Source organism: Ranitomeya imitator, chromosome 1 (genome assembly GCF_032444005.1).
Source record: "Ranitomeya imitator isolate aRanImi1 chromosome 1, aRanImi1.pri, whole genome shotgun sequence".
Lineage (NCBI taxonomy): Eukaryota > Metazoa > Chordata > Amphibia > Anura > Dendrobatidae > Ranitomeya > Ranitomeya imitator.
This window is the reverse complement of record NC_091282.1, coordinates 1,019,786,500-1,019,811,561: the sequence shown is the minus strand read 5'-3', so window position 1 is coordinate 1,019,811,561 and position 25,062 is coordinate 1,019,786,500. Positions and strand designations below refer to the sequence as shown.

The following is a 25,062-nucleotide window of genomic DNA, read 5'->3' as shown; positions in this document are numbered from 1 at the left end:
GATCCATTTTATCCTGTTGTCCATGTGAAAATGAAAAAATTGAGGCTAAAAGAATTTTTTTGTGAAAAAAAAGTACTTTTTCATTTTTACGGATCAATTTGTGAAGCACCTGGGGGTTTAAAGGGCTCACTAGGCATCTAGATAAGTTCCTTGGGGCATCTAGTTTCCAAAATGGGGTCACTTGTGGGGGAGCTCCAATTTTTAGGCACACGGGTGCTCTCCAAACGTGACATGGTGTCCGCTAAAGAGTGCAGCCAATTTTTCATTTAAAAAGTCAAATGGCGCTCCTTCCCTTCCAAGCCCTGCCGTGCGCCCAAACAGTGGTTTACCCCCACATATGAGGTATCAGCGTACTCAGGACAAATTGGACAACAAATTTCGTGGTTCAGTTTCTCCTTTTACCATTGGGAAAATAAAAAAATTGTTGCTCAAAGATCATTTTTGTGACTAAAAAGTTAAATGTTCATTTTTTCCTTCCATGTTGCTTCTGCTGCTGTGAAGCACCTGAAGGGTTAATAAACTTCTTGAATGTGGTTTTGTGCACCTTGAGGGGTGCAGTTTTTAGAATGGTGTCACTTTTGGGTATTTTCAGCCATATAGACCCCTCAAACTGACTTCAAATGTGAGGTAGTCCCTAAAAAAAATGGTTTTGTAAATTTCGTTGTAAAAATGCGAAATCGCTGGTCAAATTTTAACCCTTATAACTTCCAAGCAAAAAAAAATTTTGTTTCCAAAATTGTGCTGATGTAAAGTAGACATGTGGGAAATGTTACTTATTAACTATTTTGTGTCACATAACTCTCTGGTTTAACAGAATAAAAATTCAAAATGTGAAAATTGCGAAATTTTCAAAATTTTCGCCAAATTTCCGTTTTTATCACAAATAAAAACAGAATTTATTGACCTAAATTTACCACTAACACGAAGCCCAATATGTCACGAAAAAACAATCTCAGAACCGCTAGGATCCATTGAAGCGTTCCTGAGTTATTACCTCATAAAGGGACACTGGTCAGAATTGCAAAAAACGGCAAGGTCTTTAAGGTCAAAATAGGCTGGGTCATGAAGGGGTTAAAGGGTTGTCACGGTGGCAGCGACCAGGTCCGTGGCCCTGGGCACCCACGTAAAACGGGAAAGGTCTTTTATGGGAGCTGTTCGTGACACCACCTGTGGTTCTCGGTCAGAGGGGACCGACGCTGCTTAAAGGGGTCCTCTGGGGTGATGTTACTGCAGCAAAGATTGTGACACTTCCCTCGGGTGAAGCGGGGTCCCCAGGGCTCCCGGTGTGTTTGGCAGGGATGGTGAATGCCGGCCAATAAATGGAGGACACAAGGTTGCAGTCTTTACCTGGTTTACTGATGTTGTAGTCAGCCTCAGTCCAGGGTACCGGCAACAGGTATCGATTGAGTCCAGGCAGCAAGAAGACAAGAGGAAATCTCTTTTGCCAGGTCAGTTTGGGAGCCTTCCACTTTGCGCTGATTGCTAGTCCCTTGCTGTGTGTAGTGTCCTGACAAGGTCCTCGGCTACTCTCTGTCCTGGGACAGTCCCTGCATGGTAGTCAACTTGAGCCGTTCCCTTGGGGTCTCTGTACACGGTGACTCCAGGCTCTAACTGTTGCTGTACCTCAGGTATTATGTGGGCAAGTCACTTTTAGCTTACTGCCCTCCGGCTCTGCTGTGGAACTTGCAGTTCCTCACAGCCTTGGGCTCCCGGTACCCAGTTTCTGCGCTCTGCTTAGAAGGACCCTGTTGCAGCCCTCCTCTAGCTCTTAGGTCCTTCTGTGCTCCTTCACTGTCGGCTACCAACTGTCTAACTCCTCCTCCAGACTGTTGTTTGAAAGCCTTGGCTGCCATCTTCACTGTCTGGTCCTTGACAGGCACGACTACCAGGAATCTGGAGTAATGGTCCACAATAGTCAGAGCATAAACATAGCCAGCTTGGAGTTTGCTTCACGCAGTCTAAGGCCACCAGTTCAAGTGGCTGTTTGGTGACTATGGGCTGTAGGGAAGCCCTCTGCCTGTCACAGTCCTTTCTGCGCAGGTTGCATGGGCCACACTCTCGACACCACTTTTCAATGACTTTTCTCATGCCAATCCAATAAAACCTTCCACAAAGTAGGACCTTCAACTTCTTCCATCCTAATTGTTTTGCTCCATCGTAGTTCGCTTTCAAGGCCATTTGCGCATCTTGTCTCGGGACTACCACTTGCCAGACCAACTCGTGAGTGCGTGGATCAACATACCTCCGGCACAGCTTACCGTCGTAGATAAGCAATTTACCCTTCTCCTTCCACAGCTGTTGAGTCTCTTGTGGAGCATCTGGACCAGGGTGTGAATCTGCTTGTGTTAGCAGCTTTTTTACCAGATGGACTGCTGGGTCACTATCTTGCATCTCTGCCCATCCATGGAGGGGCAATTGGCTCAGCATGGCTTCTCGCTTGTTATTACACATGATGAGTATACCCCGGGGCAATAGAAAGCTGGTAACTCAATCTCTTTGAGTGCTTCCGGATCTTCTCCCACCTCTGGTAAATGGGGCATCATAGACAGAGCATCGGCATTTGCATTTTTGTGCCCCGCACTATACTTAATGGTGAACTCGTAGTTGGACAACTGGGCCATTCATCGCTGCTCCAATGCACCTAGTTTTGCAGTTTCCAGGTGGGTCAGCGGATTGTTGTCCGTGAAAAAGGTGAATCTTGCTAAGGCCAGGTAGTGTTTGAACTGCTCTGTTACTGCCCAGAATATGGTGAGGAATTCCAGCTTGAAGGAACTGTAGTTTTCGGGGTTCCTTTCAGTGGGACGAAGCTTCTTGCTGGCGTAGACAATTACTCTTTCTTTGCCTTTCTGCACCTGGGACAGCACTGCTCCTAGGCCCATGTTGCTGGAGTCTGTGTAGAGCGCAAACAGTTGGTCATAGTGCGGGTAGGCCAGTACCTCATCTCCCGTGAGAGCCAAATTCAACCAAGTGAAGGAGCCTTCCAGCCTGTCGTTCCACTCCAACAGAGGGCCCTTGCTTTTGGTCTTCTTGGATTGGCCCACTATCAGGTCTTGCAGTGGTGCGGCTATCTTCTTGAAGTCCTTAATGAATCTTCGGTACTAGTCTACCAACTTGAGAAACTGCCGGACTTTGTGAATGTTGCCGGGTTTTGGCCAGTCCCTGATCACGGTGACCTTGTCAGGGTCTGGTTCCACACCTTCGGCGTTTACCACATGGCCCAGGTACTGCACTTTGGGCTTTAACAGGTGGCACTTGGATGGCTTTACCTTCAGGCCAAAGTTAGACAGAGCTTCAAACACCTCGGCCTAGTGCTTCAGATGGTCTTCATATGTCTTGGAGAAGATGATGACATCATCCAGGTACAACAGGACAGTTTCAATATTCTTGTGCCCGAGACAGCAGTCCATCATCCTCAGGAATGTCCCTGGTGCATTGCAAAGTCCAAACAGCATGTAGTTGAATTTGGAGAGGCCCATCGGTGTCGTGAAGGCAGTCTTTTCCTTATCCGCCTCTGCCACGGAAACCTGCCAATACCCACTAGTGAGATCTAAGGTGGAGAAATAGTTAGCAGATTTATTAAACAGCTAATGACTTTTCAATTCTGGGAAACGGGTAGGCATCCTTGTGTGTAATACGGTTTAACTGCCTGTAATCAACACACATCCTCATTGTACCATCCTTTTCCTGATGAGGACTAATGGAGTGGCCCAGAGGCTACAATTATCTCTGATTACCCCAGCCTCCTTCATCTCTCGTAACATACTTTTGGCACATTGGTAGTGAGCTGGATGTAAGGGCCTGTAACTCTCTTTAATGGGTGGATGACCTCCAGTGGGGATATGATTTTGAACCCCTTTTAGCTGCCCCAAATCTAGTGGGTGTTTACTGAATACCCGCTCATACTCATGGACCACCCGGTAAGCCCCTTGTTTTTGGTGTGAATGGGGTAGAGTCAGTGCCCATGTGTAACTTCTGACACCAATCCTCCATCTGTCCTGCAGAGCCATTGTCCTCCACCTGGTCAGACTGGACCAAGGGTTATGTTGCTTTTATTGCATTATCATTAAATAATAAACAGTTTAGCAAGTGTGCCATATCTGGGTAAGTGGACCTCTTTCCACAGTTAAGGACATGTACTGGTACCCTCCCCTTGCGGACATCAACCACCCCTCTGGCTGTCAGGATGGTGGGCCTGATATCTGAATACAGAGGTTCTTCCAGGGCCTGGTAGTCTTTACCTCTGAGGCCTATTGCTGCCCAACACCATGTTAACATTTCACTCCTGGGGGGTATTGCAATGGGGATCGGATCACTCACTGTGACACGTCCAACGTCTCCACCAGACAATTCTACCTGTTGTCTCTGCATCAGGGCTCTGATTTCTTTTTGCAGGACATGCTGCTTACTGGAACCAGCAGTCTCGGTAACCTCTTGTAACAAGACAATAACCTCAGCAAGACGGTTTTCTATGACATTAGTACCTAAGGACATCATGGGGTTACATTCTCGCCAGTCAATATCAACAATCACCAGTCCTTGGGCCTTCAATTCTACCCACCCCACCTTAATGGTTACCTCCTCGTACCCCACCTGAGGCAAAGGCTGACCATTACTGGCTACTATTGTCAAATCACTATCTGGGCCACGGGTAATGTCTGAGTCAGCCCAATACCATTTTTAGAGAATGTAAGGCGTAGTCGTCACCTGAGAGCCGGTGTCCAGTAAAGCGTTCATCGGGATTCCGTTGATTATAATGGATAGGGCCGGTCATCCTCCGATGTACTTGGCTCGCCAGTTTTCTGGACCTGGTCATCCTATTCCTTGGGGTTGGCCCTCTGCCCCAGGGGTTGCTGGTTTAAATGGCAGTACCTTGCGATGTGTCGTGCCTGGATACAGCGGCAGCAGATGGGTCGTCCATCCTGATACTAGCGGTCGTTGTCTCTTCCTCTGATCGGTGGGATCCTCTTCTGCCGTCTCCAGGGGATGTCATCTGGACTGGAAGCCAGCTGGATTTTCTCCTTTGGGGATTCCTGCAGGGACTGCACGGTTCTGGCTAGTGCAGCTACGCTTTTAGTCAGTTCCTGGACCTGGAGGCGCAGTTCTGTTGAGGGATCATCGTCCAGGATCTGTGCGTCGGCCTCAACCAGGACCTGATGACAGGGTCCCACCTCCTAGTTATAAGTGATTGCTGGATGCCAAGAGGGCACTGTGCGGCTGGGCGGTGGTTCATGCAGCACCTGTTTTTAAATTGTGCAAAGTCCAGGTCAGGGTTTTGCAAGGCCAGGATGCGCAGCTGTGTCCTGTGGGTGCTGGACAGGAGTCCCTCAATGAACTGCTCCTTTAATAGTTTGTCCCCATCCTGCACGCTGTTAAGGTCAACCTGTTTAATGGCCTGCAGTGCCTCCTGGAGATTAAGGGCACAGTCCCGTATGCTATCCTGTGCTCTTTGTTTGCACCTGATTTCTGCAGCGGTGCGGGTGTCAAAAGTGGTTTTAAGTTTGGCAAATATCGGCTTACCAGTTCCTTTTTTCATATCCAGACAGGATTTCACTTCTCTTTGGGCTGCGCCAGTTAATTGACCAGTTAGAATGTTGACCTTTTGGTGTTCTGTCAGGGGATGTACTTCAAATAAACTGCATAGCCATACTTTAAAGTCACTCAGCGTATGGGACTCCCCTGAATGTAGTAACAGCCAGGCCGCTCCCAGTATATAGGGCATGGATAGAGGCATTATAGGAGCTGTCACTGTGGCGGGGTCCAGCTGGTTTGCAGGAACTGTGGGCACCGGGGGGCCTGATGGCATCATAGGACCTGCAGCTGCATCCACCGCGGGGCCTGAGGGCATCACGATGCCTGCAGCTGCAACCAACGTGGGGCCTGAGGGCATCATGGGGCCTGCGGCTGTGACTGCCGCTAGCTCTTCTCCTGGGTTGGACATGTGCCTTCCCCTGTGCTAACCTTGCAGAGCCCTGGCGTCTCTCCTCCGGAGTCTGCAGCTGTTCCTCCTGCGCGTGGTCAGGTACTTCTCCCAGTCCTCGTTCCGGGGCTCCCGTCATCCTCACTTGCGGCTCTCCTGTCAGTACAGCACCCACTTCCTCTTTGCACTCTTTTTCTGGCTCTTCCCACAAATTTACACTTCTTTCTTTTCCTCGTGCTCCACGCGGCGCGGCAATGGCGGCTTAAAGGCAAATTAACACAGTCTATGGCACACAGTACCTGGTGATGCCAGGGCACGAAATCGCTATTAACGGGGTGGTCGCAATTAAAGGGGTGGTCATGGTGGCAGCGACCCGGTCCGTGGCCCTGGGCACTGAAGTAAAAAGGAAAGGTCTTTTAAGGGAGTTGTAATAAAGTTTGTGTTCATGACGCCACCTGTGGGTCTTGGTCAGAGGGGACCGACGCTGCTTAAAGGGGTCCTCTGGTGCGATGTTACTGCAGCAAAGATGGTGATGCTTCCCACAGGTGAAGCGGTGCCCAGATTCTGCCCTCTGCTTAGAGGGGCCCAGTCTCAGCCCTTCTCTAGCTCTTAGGTCCTTCTGTGCTCCTTCACTGTCTGCTACCAACTGTCTAACTCCTCCTCCAGACCAGGAAGTATATAGGAAAGTTCCCCTTAAACAGAATTTAGAGCTCCCCCCTTCTGGCCAGGAGATCCCTCCTGTCTCCATGCATGGCATTACCCTCCCCAAGAGGAAAACAGCACCACTGTGGTACCCGAACTCCTGGGGTGCCACATTTATTAAGTATTATGTAAATATGTGTATAAATGGTGTATGTACCATACATTAAAGAGGGCTTGTCACCAGGTGACAGTTTTACCTTTATTTTATTCATACTGTATTTTAGAGGGTTTTTTTTCCAGCATATCGTTCCAAAGATATATGAGTATTTTTATACGTTGCTAATCTTTATGGTCTTTACCAAGGAGTCATGGTCACCGGACTCTCTAGGATATATCTTAAGGCTGCTCTGCATTAATACTATGTGAGCCATGCCACTTTGGAAAAGACCATAAGAAACTAGCATTACATAAAAATGCCCATATATCTGGAATGTTTGACAGATTTTTAATGAGAAAAATATCAGAATAAAATAAAAGCAAAAACAGGCCACTTTTGACCTGGTGACAGGTCGTCTTTAACCCCTTTCTGCCATTGGACGTAATATTCTGTCCATGTGGGGTGGGCCTTAATTCCCAAGGACGGAATATTACGTCCAGCGCGATCGGCCGTGCTCACGGGGGGAGCGCCGCCGATCGCGGCCGGGTGTCAGCTGCTTATCGCAGCTGACATCCGGCACTATGTGCCAGGAGCGGTCACGGACCGCCCCCGGCACATTAACCCCCGGCACACCGCGATCAAAGATGATCGCGATGTGCCGGCGGTGCAGGGAAGCATCGCGCAGGGAGGGGGCTCCCTGCGGGCTTCCCTGAGACCCCCGCAGCAACGCGATGTGATCGCGTTGCTCCGGGGGTCTCCTACCTCCCTCCCTGCAGTAAGTCCCGGATCCAAGATGGCCGCGGATCCGGGTCCTGCAGGGAGGGAGGTGGCTTACCAAGTGCCTGCTCAGAGCAGGCACTTGGTAACGCTGCACTGCTCTCAGACAGATCGGTGATCTGTCAGAGTGCTGTGCAAACTGGCAGATCACCGATCTGTATTGTCCCCCCCTGGGACAAAGTAAAAATGTTAAAAAAAAATTTCCAAGTGTGTAAAAAAAAAAAAAAAAAATCCTAAATAATGAAAAAAAAAAAAAAATATTATTCCCATAAATACATTTTTTTATCTAAATAAAAAAAAACAATAAAAGTACACATATTTAGTATCGCCGCGTCCGTAACGACCCGACCTATAAAACTGGCCCACTAGTTAACCCCTTCAGTAAACACCGTAAGAAAAAAAAAAAAAAACGAGGCAAAAAACAACGGTTTATTATCATACCGCCAAACAAAAAGTGGAATAACACGCGATCAAAAAGACGGATATAAATAACCATGGTACTGCTGAAAGCGTCATCTTGTCCCGCAAAAAATGAGCCGCCAAACAGCAACATCAGCAAAAAAATAAAAAAGTTATAGTCCTCAGAATAAAGCGATGCAAAAATAATTATTTTTTTCTATAAAATAGTTTTTATCGTATAAAAGCGCCAAAACATAAAAAAAATGATATAAATGAGGTGTCGCTGTAATCGTACTGAACCGAAGAATAAAACTGCTTTATCAATTTTACCAAACGCGGAACGGTATAAACGCCTCCCCCAAAAGAAATTCATGAATAGCTGGTTTTTGGTCATTCTGCCTCACAAAAATCGGAATAAAAAGCAATCAAAAAATGTCACGTGCCCGAAAATGTAACCAATAAAAACGTCAACTCGTCCCGCAAAAAACAAGACCTCACATGACTCTGTGGACTCAAATGTGGAAAAATTATAGCTCTCAAAATGTGGTAACGCAAAAAATATTTTTTGCAATAAAAAGCGTCTTTCAGTGTGTGACGGCTGCCAATCATAAAAATCCGCTAAAAAAACCCGCTATAAAAGTAAATGAAAAAAATGTATTTATTTCCATTTTCCCATTAGGGTTAGGGCTAGGGTTAGGGCTAGGGTTAGGGCTAGGGCTAGGGTTAGGGCTAGGGCTAGGGTTAGGGCTAGGGCTAGGGTTAGGGCTAGGGTTAGGGCTAGGGTTAGGGCTAGGGTTAGGGCTAGGGTTAGGGTTAGGGCTAGGGTTAGGGCTAGGGTTAGGGCTAGGGTTAGGGCTAGGGCTAGGGTTAGGGCTAGGGTTAGGGTTAGGGCTAGGGCTAGGGTTAGGGCTAGGGTTAGGGCTAGGGTTAGGGCTAGGATTGGGACTAGGGTTAGGGTTAGGGCTAGGGCTAGGGTTAGGGCTAGGGTTGGGGCTAGGGTTAGGGCTAGAGTTAGGGTTAAGGCTACAGTTAGGGTTGGGGCTAAATTTAGGGTTAGGGTTTGGATTACATTTACGGTTGGGAATAGGGTTGGGATTAGGGTTAGGGGTGTGTCTGGGTTAGAGGTGTGGTTAGGGTTACCGTTGGGATTAGGGTTAGGGGTGTGTTTGGATTAGGGTTTCAGTTATAATTGGGGGGTTTCCACTGTTTAGGCACATCAGGGGGATCTCCAAACGCGACATGGCGACCGATCTCAATTCCATCCAATTCTGCATTGAAAAAGTAAAACAGTGCTCCTTCCCTTCCGAGCTCTCCCGTGTGCCCAAACAGGAGTTTACCCCAACATATGGGGTATCAGCGTACTCAGGACAAATTGGGCAACAACTTTTGGGGTCCAATTTCTCCTGTTACCCTTGGGAAAATACAAAACTGGGGGCTAAAAAATAATTTTTGTGGGAAAAAAAGAGATTTTTTATTTTCACGACTCTGCGTTATAAACTGTAGTGAAACACTTGGGGGCTCAAAGTTCTCACAACACATCTAGATAAGTTCGTGGGGGGGTCTAGTTTCCAATATGGGGTCACTTGTGGGGGTTTCTACTGTTTAGGTATATTAGGGGCTCTGCAAACACAATGTGATGCCTGCAGACCATTCCATCTAAGTCTGCATTCCAAATGGCGCTCCTTCCCTTCCGAGCCCTCCCATGCGCCCAAACGCTGGTTCCCCCCCACATATGGGGTATCAACGCACTCAGGACAAATTGGACAACAACTTTTGGGGTCCAATTTCTCCTTTTACCCTCGAGAAAATACAAAACTGGGGGCTAAAAAATAATTTTGAGGGGAAATTTTTTTTTTTTTCATGGCTCTGCGTTATAAACTGTAGTGAAATACTTGGGGGCTCAAAGTTCTCACAACACATCTAGATAAGTTCCTTGGGGGGTCTAGTTTCCAATATGGGGTCACTTGTGGGGGATTTCTACTGTTTAGGTACATTAGGGGCTCTGCAAACACAATGTGACGCCTGCAGACCATTCCATCTAAGTCTGTATTCTAAATGGCGCTCCTTCCCTTCCGAGCCCTCCCATGCGCCCAAACGCTTGTTCTCCCCCACATATAGGGTATCAGCGCACTCAGGACAAATTGCACAACAACTTTTGGGGTCCAATTTCTCCTGTTACCCTCAGGAAAATACAAAACTGGGGGCTAAAAAATTATTTTTGTGGGAAAAAATTTTTGTTTTATTTTTACGGCTCTGCATTATAAACTTCTATGAAGCTCTTATTGGGTCAAAGTGCTCACCACACATCTAGATAAGTTCCTTAGGGGGTCTACTTTTCAAAATGGTGTCACTTGTGGGGGGTTTCAATGTTTAGGTACATCAGTGGCTCTCCAAACGCAACATGGCGTCCCATCTCAATTCCTGTCAATTTTGCATTGAAAGGTCAAACGGCGCTCCTTCCCTTCCGAGCTCTCCCATGTGCCCAAACAATGGTTTACCCCCACATATGGGGTATCAGAGTACTCAGGACAAATTGTGCCACAACTTTTGTGGTCCAATTTCTTCTCTTACCATTGGGAAAATAAAAAATTGGGGGCGAAAAGATAATTTTTGTGAAAAAAAAATGATTTTTTATTTTTACGGTTCTGCATTATAAACTTCTGTGAAGCACTTGGTGGGTCAAAGTGCTCACCACACCTCTAGATAAGTTCCTTAGGGGGTCTACTTTCCAAAATGGTGTCACTTGTGGGGGGTTTCAATGTTTAGGCACATCAGTGGCTCTCCAAACGCAACATGGCGTCCCATCTCAATTCCAGTCAATTTTGATTGAAAAGTCAAATGGCGCTCCTTCGCTTCCGAGCTCTGCCATGCGCCCAAACTGTGGTTAACCCCCACATATGGGGTATCAGCGTACTCAGGACAAATTGTACAATAACGTTTGGGGTCCATTTTCTCCTGTAACCCTTGGTAAAATAAAACAAATTGGAGCTGAAGTAAATTTTTTGTGAAAAAAAGTTAAATGTTAATTTTTATTTAAACATTCCAAAAATTCCTGTGAAGCACCTGAAGGGTTAATAAACTTCTTGAATGTGGTTTTGAGAACCTTGAGGGGTGCAGTTTTTAGAATGGTGTCACACTTGGGTATTTTCTATCATATAGACCCCTCAAAATGACTTCAAATGAGATGTGGTCCCTAAAATAAAATGGTGTTGTAAAAATGAGAAATTGCTGGTCAACTTTTAACCCTTATAACTCCCTAACAAAAAAAAATGTTGGTTCCAAAATTGTGCTGATGTAAAGTAGACATGTGGGAAATGTTACTTATTAAGTATTTTGTGTGACATATCTCTGTGATTTAATTGCATAAAAATTCAAAGTTGTAAAATTGCGAAATTTTCAACATTTTCGCCAAATTTCCGTTTTTTTCACAAATAAACGCAGGTAATATCAAAGAAATTTTACCACTATCATGAAGTACAATATGTCACGAGAAAACAGTGTCAGAATCACCGGGATCCGTTGAAGCGTTCCAGAGTTATAACCTCATAAAGGGACAGTGGTCAGAATTGTAAAAATTGGCCCGGTCCATAACGTGCAAACCACCCTTGGGGGTAAAGGGGTTAAAAGATATGTATGTATATATGATATGTATGTATAAATTGTACAGGGTGAGCGACGAACAACAAAACCTCATAGTACTCATTCATCAAAGCTTTTTTTATTGTAAACCTTCCATGTCCTGATGAAACCTTGAAGATCAGTCCATCTTTATTAGATTAAAAATCTATATGAAAAAATAAAGTGACAAAGACCAGGTGATACTATGGAACCCAATCCAGCATTCTTTTTCAAAGCTTGACTACCTTCAATATTTTGCCAGAAGTTGGAACTCTCCATTTTTTCTTCCCGAACAGTGCTACGCTTGGTCAGAACATTATTCAACGCATAATGGACTTCATCCATCAGTGGTGAGCTGGCGTTTCATCCATTTTTACTGTAACCTTCCATGGTGCCCATAACAACCAGAGTTTAGCCTTTTTTTGTTACCAGAGCAGTGTAGAAAATGAATGAGCTCCACCGTATCCTCACCTGACAGTTGTATGGTATATTTGTGGAGTTGTGGAGGCCAGTAGTGTTGTGTGGATTATGTCCAACATGCTATATTTGATTCAACAAAAAATTGTGATAGCAGTGGCTTTTGTATACCAGGATATTCACAGAAACATTCAACTGTTTTGCTAGTAAAATTTTAGACCTTCCCATTCCAACAAAGCGCATGATACATGGTTCATTGCAGAAGTGGCATAACACAAAATCTGAAACACTGATGAGTTCTGGAATCCTTTCACCTGTTGTCATACAGTGTCAGCTGGGAAATGTGTGACATACCGCAGTTACCAGGATATAATTCTAGATGTCCGCTTACGCCTATTGCAATGTCCAATGGACCATGGTTCCATCTAGCTTGATTTGTTAAATTATGGAAAATCTGTACTGACACACAGCTAATTCACAAGAACTGCAACAATAGCCACTTTATGAATCAAAACTCTGTGATTGGTGCCCAGCTATGGTCATGTAGTTTGTGATGATGTTGATGAGCACAGCCATCTTCGAGTAATTCTACACAAAATGTTAATTGATCACAAGCATGACTATTGCTTTCTTAAGCAAGAAACATAGTTTTGTTTTTCAGAGCAGATCCTGTATATTTGGTTTTATATTTCTATATATGTTTTGATGCCTTATATTCTAGAAATCTTTCTTTACAATATTATTTAACCTCTTCCCAACTTAGGACCTAATAGTATGTCCTTTGGTCCATATACATCGAGTGGGGTTAGGAAGTGACCCTGCATCTGCCTGTTATGGTGGCAGCAATTGGAGCTACAATAGCTGCATTCGGTGATGTTTAACCATTTAAATGCCACTGCCAGGGAATGACAGCAGCATTAAAATGGTGAAATTGCTGGCTATTATCCCACCCTCCTTGATACAATCTCAATGTGATGGGCTATCATGGCGTTCTGCATAGATACAGTTGTGTGAAAAAGTGTTTGCCCCCTTCCTGAATTCCATTTGTTTGCATGTTTGTTACACTTAAATGTTTCAGATCACCAAATAAATTAAATATTAGCCAAAGATAATACAAGTATACACCAAAAAATGCAGTTTTTAAATGAAAGTCTTTATTTTTAAAAGGAAAAGAAATCCAAACCTACAAGGCCCTGTGAGAAAAAGTGACTGCACCCCCCCTCCACCCACACACACACCTTAAAACATAACTATGGTTTATCACATCTTTGGGAAGCTAAGTTCAAACTCCCTAGCCACGTGCAGGCCTGATTACTGCCATGCCTGTTCTCAATCAAGATATCACTTAAATAGGACATGCCTGACAAAGTGAAGTACACCAAAAGATCTGCAGAAGCTAGACATCATGCAGTGATCCCAAGAAATTCGGGAACAAATGAGAAACAAAGTAATTGAGATCTATCAGTCTGGAAAAGGTTATAGATCCATTTATCAAGCTTTGGGACGCCAGAGAACCACAGTGAGAGACATTGTCCATACTAAAACACTTTTTCACACAACTGTATTCATGTATATATATTGTGAGTTAAGCACGTGTAAGATCCAATTTTCTCTAAAGGGCTAAAGTTAGAGATGACACTTGATTTTGTGTTTTAGGGGAAAAAAATACATATTGTCATTTTTTTACATTTTCAAAATTATAAATGGAAAATGGGTGAATGTAAACGTTTGGGCACCATTGGAGATTTGTATGCTCAGGAAACTATAACCGAGGTTTCAAACCTTAATTAGCATGTAAGTGTTATAGCTTATTCACTATTATGGTTAGGAAAATCCAGGTTATCAAGATTTTCCAGCTTTATGAAAACCCAGCCTCCTCTAACCATGTGCCAAAAAATTTCTGTGAGAACTGCTGAAAAGACTGCTAGAGAGACCAATCAGAATCTCGCTTAACTGCAAAAGACCTTCAGAAAGATTTAGCAGTTGTGGTTAGGTTTGAGCGAAACGGATCGTTCATTTTCATAAGTCGCCGACTTTTGGCAAAGTCGGGTTTCATGAAACCCGACCCGATCCCTGTGTGGGGTCGGCCATGCGGTACGCGACTTTCGCGCCAAAGTCGCGTTTCAATGACGCGAAAAGCCCATTTCTCAGCCAATGAAGGTGGACGCAGAGTGTGATGACATAGGTCTCAGTCCCCACCATCTTAGAGAAGGGCATTGCAGTGATTGGCTTGCTTTCTGCGGTGTCACAGGGGCTATAAAGGGGCGTGCACGCGGACCGCCATCTTACTGCTGCTGATCTGAGTATAGGGAGAGTTTGCGGCCGCTTCGTCAGAAGCAGGGATAGCGTTAGGCAGGGTATATTAACCCCCAAACCGCTTGTGCTGTAGTGATTTCCACTGTCCAACACCACCTTTTGTTTGCAGGGACAGTGGAGGCTAAATTTTTTTTTCCTCAGCGCTGTAGCTCATTGGGCTGCCCTAGAAGGCTCCCTGATAGCTACATTGCTGTTTGTACGCCGCTGTGCAAACCAACTGCTTTTTTCAAAGCACAAATCCTGTTGCTCCTTCCTTTCTGCACAGCTATCTTGTTTGTTTGTCCACACTTTGGACTTTTTTGTGCAGCAGTCCACTCCTTGTTATTGCTGCCTGCCATACTTTGCTGAGATTTCTGCAGGGAGATAGTAATTGTAGGACAGTCCCTTTTTTTTTTTTGTTTTTTTGTTTTTCGTTATATCTCTTCAAGCCACTTTTTGCCACAGAAAATATACTCTAATACAGTGGCCCAGATTTATTCACTAGTCTCCCTGAAGAAAAAAAAAATAAAGGGTGCAGATTAAAATTGACAAATCTGCATCAGTGGCAGTCCTGTGTGTGGCATCTGTGTCTCATTTTCTGGCACAGAAAACATACAGTCTAACAGTGGTCCTGATTTCTTGCCAATTCTCACATAAATAACAAAAAATTAGTGGGATATTAAGATTGGCATTTCTGCTTCGGTGCCAGTGCTGTGTATGGCATCTGTCTCTAATTTTGTGCCACAGAAACCCTAGTGTGTAATACTCGGCCAGTTTTTTTTTAATTCTCTCAGGAAAAAAAAAATAGTGGGAGATTAAGATTGGCATTTCTGCTTCGGTGCCAGTCCTGTGTGTGCCACCTGTCTCTAATTTTGTGCCACATTAAACCTAGTGTGTAACACGGTGCCAGATTTTTTGACAATTCTCCCGGAAAAAAAAAATAGTGGGAGATTAAGATTGGCGTTTCTGCTTCGGTGCCAGTCCTATGTGTGCCACCTGTCTCTAATTTTGTGCCACATTAAACCTAGTGTGTAACACTGTGCCAGATTTCTTTTAAATTCTCCCGGGGAAAATAAAATAGTGGGAGATTAAGATTGGCATTTCTGCTTCGGTGCCAGTCCTGTGTGTGCCACCTGTCTCTAATTTTGTGCTACAGAAACCCTAGTGTGTAATACTGGGCCAGATTTCTTTTAAATTCTCCTTGGAAAAAAAACACATAGTGGGAGATTAAGATTGGCAATTCTGCCTCAGTGCCAGTGCTATGTGTGGCATCTGTCTCTAATTTTGTGCCACAGAACATATACTGTATAAGAGTGGGCCACATTTCTTCAATATTCTCTGAGAAAAAATAAAAAGGGGGAGATTTTAATTGTTAGTGTCTGCATCAGTGTCAGTCCTGTTAGTGGCATATCTGTCTGCCACTGAAGCTGTGTACTGTTATACATTGGGCCTGATTTTCCCTGCAGTCTCACCCACCTATAAAGGGATATATAAATCCAACAGAAGTTTGAGTTTACCTTGTAACTGGTTTTACAGTAACAAATACCGTTAGTTTGGTTATGTTTTTCAAACAATGAGGAAGTCTGGTGGAAGAGGTCATGGCCGTGGGTGGTCATTGCCAGCTGGTAATGATGGTAGTGGTGGTGGAGCATCAGGTGGTCATGGGAAAAGCAATATAGCACCTAAGTCTCGAGTTGTTGAGCCAGGTTCGTCGTCTGGCTACACAAGGCCTCGAACGCTCCCTTTTCTGGGAGTAGGAAAACCGCTTTTAAAGCCGGAGCAGCAAGAACAAGTTTTGGCTTTCCTTGCTGACTCAGCCTCTAGCTCTTTCGCCTCCTCTTCTGAAACTGCTAAATATAAAAGCAGCGCGTCGTTAGTGGATGTTCACGGTCAGGGACAAGTCGCTTCCTTGTCTTCTTCACCAAGAACAACAGAGAAGGATGCGTCAGGCGACACAACGGGTTACTCCATGGAGCTCTTTACACATACCGTTCCTGGGTTAGAAAGTGAAACAGTTAACAGGCCATGCCCATTACAAGTTGAATCGGACATGGAGTGCACAGATGCACAGCCACAGCCAGATTACAATGCTGTTCCTTTGACTTAGACCAGAACATTGCCCTCGCAGTGTACTGATCCAGAATCAGACCCTGATGAGACTATGGTGCCCCGTCACAAACGCTATACCACCGGCTTACACGGTGACACATACGAAGTTGCACACGAGATAGAAGAGGAGGTCATAGATGACCCAGTTGTTGACCCCGATTGGCAGCCATTGGGGGAACAGGGTGCAGGCGGCAGTAGCTCAGAAGCGGAGGAGAAGTAGCCGCAGCAGGCATCAACATCGCAACAGGTTCCATCTGCCGGGCCCATATCTGGCCAAAAACGCGTGGCAAAAGCAGTTGTAGGACAGCGTGGCCATCCGTTTAAAGAAGCTCAGTCTGCAATGCCTGAAAAGGTATCCGATAGTAGAAAGAGTGCAGTCTGGGATTTTTTTAAACAACATCCAAATGATCAGCGCAAAGTCATCTGTCAAAAATGTTCAACTACCTTAAGCAAAGGTCAGAATCTTAAAAGTCTAAATACAAGTTGCATGCGTAGACATTTAACCACCATGCATTTGCAAGCCTGGACTAACTACCAAACGTCCCTTAAGGTTGTAGCACCCTCGGCCAATGAAGCTAGTCAGCAACACTACATCCCTTCCGTCACTGTAAGCCCACCGTTTACCGCACCACCTGCAGTAAATGTGCAGGTTTCGTCGCCAGGCCAAAGCAGCCAGGGAATCACCAGGTTCGTGGTAGGAAACACTGCATGTAGGGCACCAGCAAGAATACCATCTCCAACGCTCTCTCAGTCTGCCATGTCCACCGGCACCCCCGCTAGTTCCACCATCTGCAGCTCTCCAGTCCAGCTCACCCTACATGAGACTCTCGTTAGGAAAAGGAAGTACTCATCCTCGCATCCGCGTACACAGGGTTTGAACGCCCACATTGCTAGACTAATCTCATTAGAGATGATGCCCTACCGGTTAGTTGAAAGCGAAGCTTTCAAAGCCCTGATGGACTACGCTGTACCACGCTACGAGCTACCCAGTCGACACTTCTTTTCGAGAAAAGCCATCCCAGCCCTCCACCAGCATGTAAAAGACCGCATCGTCCATGCACTCAGGCAATCTGTGAGTACAAAGGTGCACCTGACAACAGATGCATGGACCAGTAGGCATGGCCAGGGACGTTACATGTCCATCACGGCACACTGGGTTAATGTGGTGGATGCAGGGTCCACAGGGGACAGCAATATTGGGACAGTTCTGCCTAGCCCACGGGCTTCTGCCCTCCTCCTCCTCGTCCTCCTGCAGAAGCGAGAGCTCATCCACAGGCCGCAGTCGCACGGCCACTCCATCTGCAGCTGCCACTGTTGCACACGAGGTGTCCCATTATGGGACAGCTAGTGGCAAGCGTCAGCAGGCTGTATTGGCAATGAAGTGTTTGGACGACAACAGACACACCGCAGAAGTTCTGTCCGAGTTCTTGAAGAAAGAAACTCAGTCATGGCTGGGCACTGTACATCTTGAGGCAGGCAAGGTAGTGAGTGATAACGGAAGGAATTTTATGGCTGCCATAGCCCTTTCACAACTGAAACACATTCCTTGCCTGGCTCACACCTTAAACCTGGTAGTGCAGTGCTTCCTGAAAAGTTATCCAGGGTTACCCGACCTGCTCCTCAAAGTGCGCAGACTTTGCGCGCATATCCGCCGTTTGCCCGTACACTCCAGCCGTATGCAGAACCATCAGCGGTCTTTGAACCTTCCCCAGCATCGCCTAATCATCGACGTTGCAACAAGGTGGAACTCCACACTGCACATGCTTCAGAGACTGTGTGAACAGAGGCGTGCTGTTATGTATTTGTGGGAGGATACACATACAGGCAGTTGGATGGCAGACATGGAGTTGTCAGGTGTGCAGTGGTCGAAGGTACAAGACCTGTGTCAAGTCCTTCAGTGTTTTGAGGAATGCACACAGCTGGTTAGTGCAGACAACGCCATAATAAGCATGAGCATCCCCCTAATGCGTCTGCTGATGCAAAGTTTGACGCACATAAAGGAGCAGGCGTCTACAGCCGAGGAAGAGGAAAGCCTTGATGACAGTCAGCCATTGTCTGGTCAGGGCAGTCTACAGGACGAGATAGCGGGCGAAGAGGAGGAGGACGAGGAGGATGATGGGGATGAGTATTTTTTGAATGAGGAAGCTTCTCAGGGGCCAATAGAAACTGTTGGCGTTGCAAGGCCGGGTTCAGGTTTTTTTTAGGGAGACAAGTGACGTAGATTTGCCTGAAAGTGCCCCTCAACCCAGCACAACCGCAGATTTCACAACTGGAACTTTGGCCCACATGGCAGATTATGCCTTACGTATCCTCAAAAGGGACCCACGTATTATTAAATTGATGACCGATGACGATTACTGGTTGGCCTGCCTCCTTGATCCTCGCTATAAAGGCAAATTGCAAAATATCATGCCACATGAGAACCTCGAACAAATATTAGCAACCAAACCAGCAACTCTGGTAGACCGTTTGATTCAGGCATTCCCAGCACACAGCGCCGGTGATGGTTCTCACACAAGGTGCAGGGGGCAACAGGGCAGAGGTGTTAGAGGTGCACAAATCAGAAGTGGCGTTGGACAGAGGGGTTTTCTGACCAGGTTGTGGAGTGATTTCGCAATGACCACAGACAGGACAGGTACTGCAGCATCAATTCAAAGTGACAGGAGACAACATTTGTCCAGTATGGTTACTAACTATTTTTCATCCCTTATCGATGTTCTCCCTCAACCGTCATTCCCATTTGATTACTGGGCATCCAAAATAGACACCTGGCCTGAATTGGCAGAATATGCATTGCAGGAGCTTGCTTGCCCAGCAGCTAGTGTGCTATCAGAAAGAGTATTCAGTGCTGCTGGTTCAATATTGACCGAAAAAAGGACTCGTCTGGCTACCCAAAATGTTGATGATCTAACCTTCATTAAAATGAACCACTCATGGATTTCAAATTATTTTGCCCCACCTTTCCCGGCTGACACCTAGCTTTCCTATAAAAAGGTCTTGCTTGTGGACTGGTCTTACTGACTATTCCAATCTCTTAATCTGCAGCAGCTGTTTGTCCAGCATACGACATGTTTACACCTCCCTAAATGCGCTAACTCCCCCCCACGGGGCCGTGGTCTCGCCACTTGGCGCAAACACCCGTGAGAGTGCCGTTTGTCTGAAGAGGTGGGTGTGCCCGCTTTTGGCTGGCGGCACTGCCACTAGGTCCCTCATAGTACAATAAAGTGTCTCTGGCGGTGGTGGCGCGCAACCAACGTCAGACACACCGTTGTAACATGAAGGGCCCTGGGCCTGTACCGCCGGCCACAAGAGAGTTTCCCCCCCCCAGCTCCACCAGTGCTCTACCACTTGCAAAATTATCTCTCACAGCTCCACCAATGTTTAGTCTATGCGCTGACATCCTTCAATGCCTGGCACTGACAATACCAATTTGTTGACATGTATGATGCTAGTTAAAATAGTCAAGGTCAGTGTCCTATATTGACACCAGTAAATACTTAGTGGCGCCAAATTACTATGTCTGAAACTCAGCAGAGGAACCCACCCCTGTACCTAAGTATGCCACCCTTTTTTTTTTGTTTAGTTGTTTAGAGAGACATTAACATCTATTTATTTTTGGGGAGTACTAACTGTGTCAGACACTCCTTCCAATTGTTCTCCGCTGAACAAACCAATGCTGCCTGTGTACCCCTGCAAGATAATTCGAACTGCATTGAGCCTAATTTTTTTTATTTTAGGACTACTAAGTCTGTCTGCGGTCCGTCCTTCCAATAGTCCTCCGCTGACCACACCAATGCCGCCTGTGTACCCCTGGAACCTATATAAAAGTGCATAGAGCCTACTTTCTTTATTGTAGGCCTACTAAGTCTGTCTGCGGTCCATCCTTCCATTTGTCTTCCGCTGAGCACACCAATGCCAACCGTGTACCCATGTACCTTTTTTTCAACCTGCAGTGAGCCAACTTTGTGGTGTAAGGCCTACTAGCAGTGTCTGTCTGCGCCACTTAATACAGCTGTTCTCCTCTTAAAAAAAAAAAAAAGGCTGGTTTTCAGCCTGTCAGAATTATAAAACTGCATTGGGGCCACAAGTTTCGTTGTGGTCTACAAACTGATTCTTCCCCTCCAAGGTGTCGAACAACTGCAGTGGGGCTACTAGTTTGGTTGGGGCCTACTAACGGTGTCTGCCGCTCCAAGGTGTTCTCCTGGTTGCCTTTCCTGAGCTTCAATCTTCAGGCTGTTGTTAAATAGTTGTTAAATGGAACAACTGCATTTGGCCTACTAGTTGGGTTGGGGCCTACTAATGGTGTATGCCGCTCCAAGGTGTTCTCCAGGTTGCCTTTCCTGAGCTTCAATCTTCAGGCTCTTGTTAAATAGTTTTTTAATCGAACAACTGCAGTGGGGCTACTAGTTGGGTTGGGGCCTACTACCAGTGTATGCTGCTCCAAGGTGTTCTCCAGGTTGCCTTTCCTGAGCTTCAATCTTCAGGCTCTTGTTAAATAGTTTTTTAATGGAACAACTGCAGTGGGGCTTCTAGTTGGGTTGGGGCCTACTAACGGTGTATGCCGCTCCAAGGTGTTCTCCAGGTTGCCTTTCCTGAGCTTCAATCTTCAGGCTCTTGTTAAATAGTTTTTTAATCGAACAACTGCAGTGGGGTTACTAGTTTGGTTGGGGCCTACTAATGGTGTCTGCCGCTCCAAGGTGTTCTCCAGGTTGCCTTTCCTGAGCTTCAATCTTCAGGCTCTCGTTAAATATTTTTTTAATCGAACAACTGCAGTGGGGCTACTAGTTGGGTTGGGGCCTACTACCAGTGTCTGCCGCTCCAAGGTGTTCTCCTGGTTGCCTTTCCTGAGCTTCAATCTTCAGGCTCTCGTTAAATAGTTGTTGAAACAACACTGCATTAGGCCTACAAGTTGGGTCTGGGTTCTACAAACGGTGTCTTCCGCTCTAAGGTGTTCTCCAGGTTGCCTTTCCCTAGCTTCTATCTTCAGGCTCTCGTTAAATTGTTTTTAATATAACACTGCATTTGGCCTACTTGTTTTGTTGGCCCTACCAACGGTGTGTCTGCCGCTCCTTGATGTTCTCCTACACTGAACAAACCAGTGCCACCTGTTTACTACTGTTACCAATTTTGAACTGCATTTAGCCTACTTACTGATTTGGGCCTACTCACTGTGTCAGCCTCTCATTACAGTTGTACTCCACTGAACAAAGCAATGCCCCCTGGTTAGTCCTGTTACCAATTTTGAACTGCATTTAGCCCACTTTATTCTTTGGGCCTATATCTTTGTTTCCTCCTCATCCTGCCCATTGCCCAGCCAGTGATAGATTAGTCTGCTGGTACATTGACCCAGAACGCTAAATTCCCCGTGACCGCTACACAGCAAGAATGTGACCCTGCTGAAAGTCAGGTTCCCCTTCCCGCATACCATAACACCTTACACGGGGACAAAGAGGAAGGTGCAGATGAAAGTGCAGGTTCCTTCATCAGGTGGGGGGGGAATACTCGTTGGCGACGTCACTGGCACAGGGCCCCTCATGGTACGCAAAAAGTGTCGCTGCCAGTGGGAGGCGCCCCCGCTGTGCAAACACACCGCCATACTTTGAGGGGCCCTGTGCCAGTGCCAATGCCAACGAGTGGGCCCCCCCTGCTTGCTCAGGATCACAGCACTTGCAAAGTTTAAATACTTACCTCTCCCTGCTCCACTGCCCTGAGGTGGTCCAGATTGCCTGGGCCCACTAAATACTTGAACTAGCCCTACCCCCCACAACTTTAGCCAAATGACCCCCAATTTCCAATGCCTAACTATTATTATAAGGTAAATTAAGATTGACAAGCTTCAGAAACAAGAATGGATGTTTTTGCCATTAAAATGGGCACTGTAGGTGTTTTCCTGGCCTCCATTCCCTGCCGACTATGCTTCCCATTGACTTGCATTGGGTTTTGTGTTTCGGTCGATCCCCGACTTTTTGCGATAATCGGCCGATTCCACTTGACTCGACTTTTGAGATAGTCGGGTTTCGCGAAACCCGACTCGACCCTAAAAAACTAAAAGTCGCTCAACCCTAGTGGCCACCATTCCCCTCCTGGTATTCATGGCCCCCACGATCGTGCACACATACAAAAAAAAGGATTATACTCCAATGTCTTCGTCACCCTTGCAGCACTGTGTCCTGTGCTAATGTCAGCAGCTGATTTCAGTGTGTAGCAGAGCATGACATCACTGCCATGCGCCCTCACACGCCGAGATCAGCTGCTGGAAGCTGGAATATTCACCACTCTCCAATTCATTTTTAGTGAACGTGTTCTGCAAAATACAAGTCCTACTATGTCTACGTCTACAGAAAAAATAAAAAACAATTATGGCTCGTGAAAGAAGGGAAGCAGGAACAAAAATTAGCCACTGCGGGGAAAGTGTTAAAAGGGGTTTTCAATAAAAACAATATTGATAGGAGCAAGTTATTAAAATAAAATAAAAATCACTCTAGCATAAACACTTTGGTGGTTCCTGTCAGTGTGTTCACTCTTCCTATATTTATTATGTTACGTACATTGTAATGACCGCTTTAGTCCTTCACTGGTCTCCGCAGTCACCTGTCATGCATTCAAGCTTCATCTCTAGAGCTGTCATTTGGATTTACAGTATAGTATGTAATCACTACAGCAAAGGAAACCAAGACTAGGGGGGGGTAACAAATTGGTAGCAGATTTAAAATGTGATTTATGGGTCTTTTTTTAATTTCATCTCATTTACTGCTGGTGGGTTAAAATTCCCCAAACCTGCAAATAGTAGTGTTCTGCAATATTATGGCACTGTAAGGTGAAATTCTATGGGTATGGATTTGTGCTGTTACTTCTTCATAATATTTCAATGATGTATGCAGGTTTATTGTGGAGAAAGTTCTGAATGCCGATTTATTCAATCTACTTCTGCTCCTGAACCCTCTTGAAGTCCATTTTCAAACTATACATTTTCAGTAAAATTATTAAAATTTTTCACAGTTAACACTACAGGAATAACACATTTTGTTTCCATTTTTAGCTTTAATACCATGATCCTTCTATTTTTAGAATTAATAGCATAATTCTTTGCTTTTAACTCACAAAGAAACTAGATGAAATCAAAACAGACCATGACAATTGTTGCTCGAGTCTTAACAACACTACAACAATTTACAATACTACTCTTTTTTTGCAAGAAAATAATAGCTTCTGACATACATTTTTTTAGAGTTCTTTTAGGTTCTAATCACCGCGTACGGCTGAGGAGACAAAAGGATAGTTTCCATAGTAATGTAGCCTATCTTCCCTTTCAATGATGTGCCTACTTTTGACGTTCAAGAGTACAAGCTTCACAACCTTGTACCTTTCATGTTGTGCAAAGCCCTTTCCATTGATGCGTGGTCACCAACGGGCATTGAACTCTACAAAACGAAAAAAGGAGATTAGCGGTGCATGACATCAGGTCTCCTCATACATAGGCAACTTATGGAATAACTACTTCCAGCAGTAGTCTGTGAATGGCATACATAAGACACATAATCCAATGTGTTAAAGGTGAAGCAACTCCTGCAGTGAAACTTGAAGAAACTAGATTTTATGTCCAAAATTAGTGTTCCATTCCAAATTTGAGTCTAATTATAAGGGCTTAGAACTTGTTTCTGCCTATACATGCAATATATGTCTTATAATTAAATATTATATGTATTCTCAGATTTGCCGGAAAATGAATGGGGTTCGATTTACTTGCTGTAAAAGTGCCAAGGACCGAACGTCTATGTCAGTCACTTTGGAACAGTGCTCTATCTTACGAGATGAACATGACCTCAACAAAGACTTTTTCATCCGGGCTCTTGACTGCATGAGAAGGTGTGTATGAATACTTCTGTTTGCTATGGAAGCTCCCTTGCATTATGTTATGTCTATTAAAGCTAACTTATAAGCTACAAGAACAACTATTATAAGCAAGAACAACTATTAGTACAGGTGTAGAAAGAATATTCTGCATTTCAATAGACCTATATATAATATATGTTGTGGTGTGGCACACTGATGAATCAGTCAGATATTGCTACACTTTAAGGCCTCAAGCACATGACCGGACGAGTGCTCTCCATGGTTTTCACAGATAGCACTCCTACCCATGATATTCTAGGGGCTGTACACATGTCTGATTTCTTCCCTCAGACCGAGTTGTCTGAGGAAACAAATCGTAGAAATGTCAGATTTTGATCCAAGCGTCGGTACAAAATCGGTAATACAAGGCAATGGGTCTGTGAAATCCATCGAACCGCACTCGGATGACATCCAAGCATGGTCCAATTTTCACAGACTGAGAGAATGGAGAAGGAGGAGAAACGTTTTTTTATCTGCATTTCTGAGAAAAACTGCTGACACTCTGATCAGAGGTTTCTCGGATGGAGAGAAAACTGTTGTGTGCAGCTGCCCTTAATGATTCAAGAAAGCGAATGCAAATTGAGTTGTTAACCTGCCTTCATAACCCTCAGTTATATGTTCTAACAGTCATGATTTGTCAGCCACATATGACTTGTGTTGTTGAGCAATACTGAATAATTTCAGAGAAATGACTATTACAGTAATGACCAAGGAATATAACGCTTACCTACCGTAAGTATTTGCAATAGTGTAAAATAGTGCAGCCAACGGCAGGACAGTCACACGCAATCTCCTCGGCTAGCCCAACAAGGCTCCTACATGTTACAGATAGGAGATT

General features: G+C 45.3%; 1 protein-coding gene across 5 annotated transcripts in view; it reads left to right on the top strand.

Annotated features, from left to right (window-relative positions):
* Positions 1-25,062, top strand: part of INPP4B (inositol polyphosphate-4-phosphatase type II B) — a 1,184,089-nt gene that overhangs the window by 1,145,311 nt on the left and 13,716 nt on the right. For all 5 annotated transcript variants that reach the window (XM_069743998.1, XM_069744002.1, XM_069744000.1 and 2 more), the window contains one exon: positions 24,043-24,197. In XM_069743998.1, the coding sequence (XP_069600099.1) occupies positions 24,043-24,197 (155 nt within the window). The remainder of the gene's footprint in view (positions 1-24,042; positions 24,198-25,062) is intronic.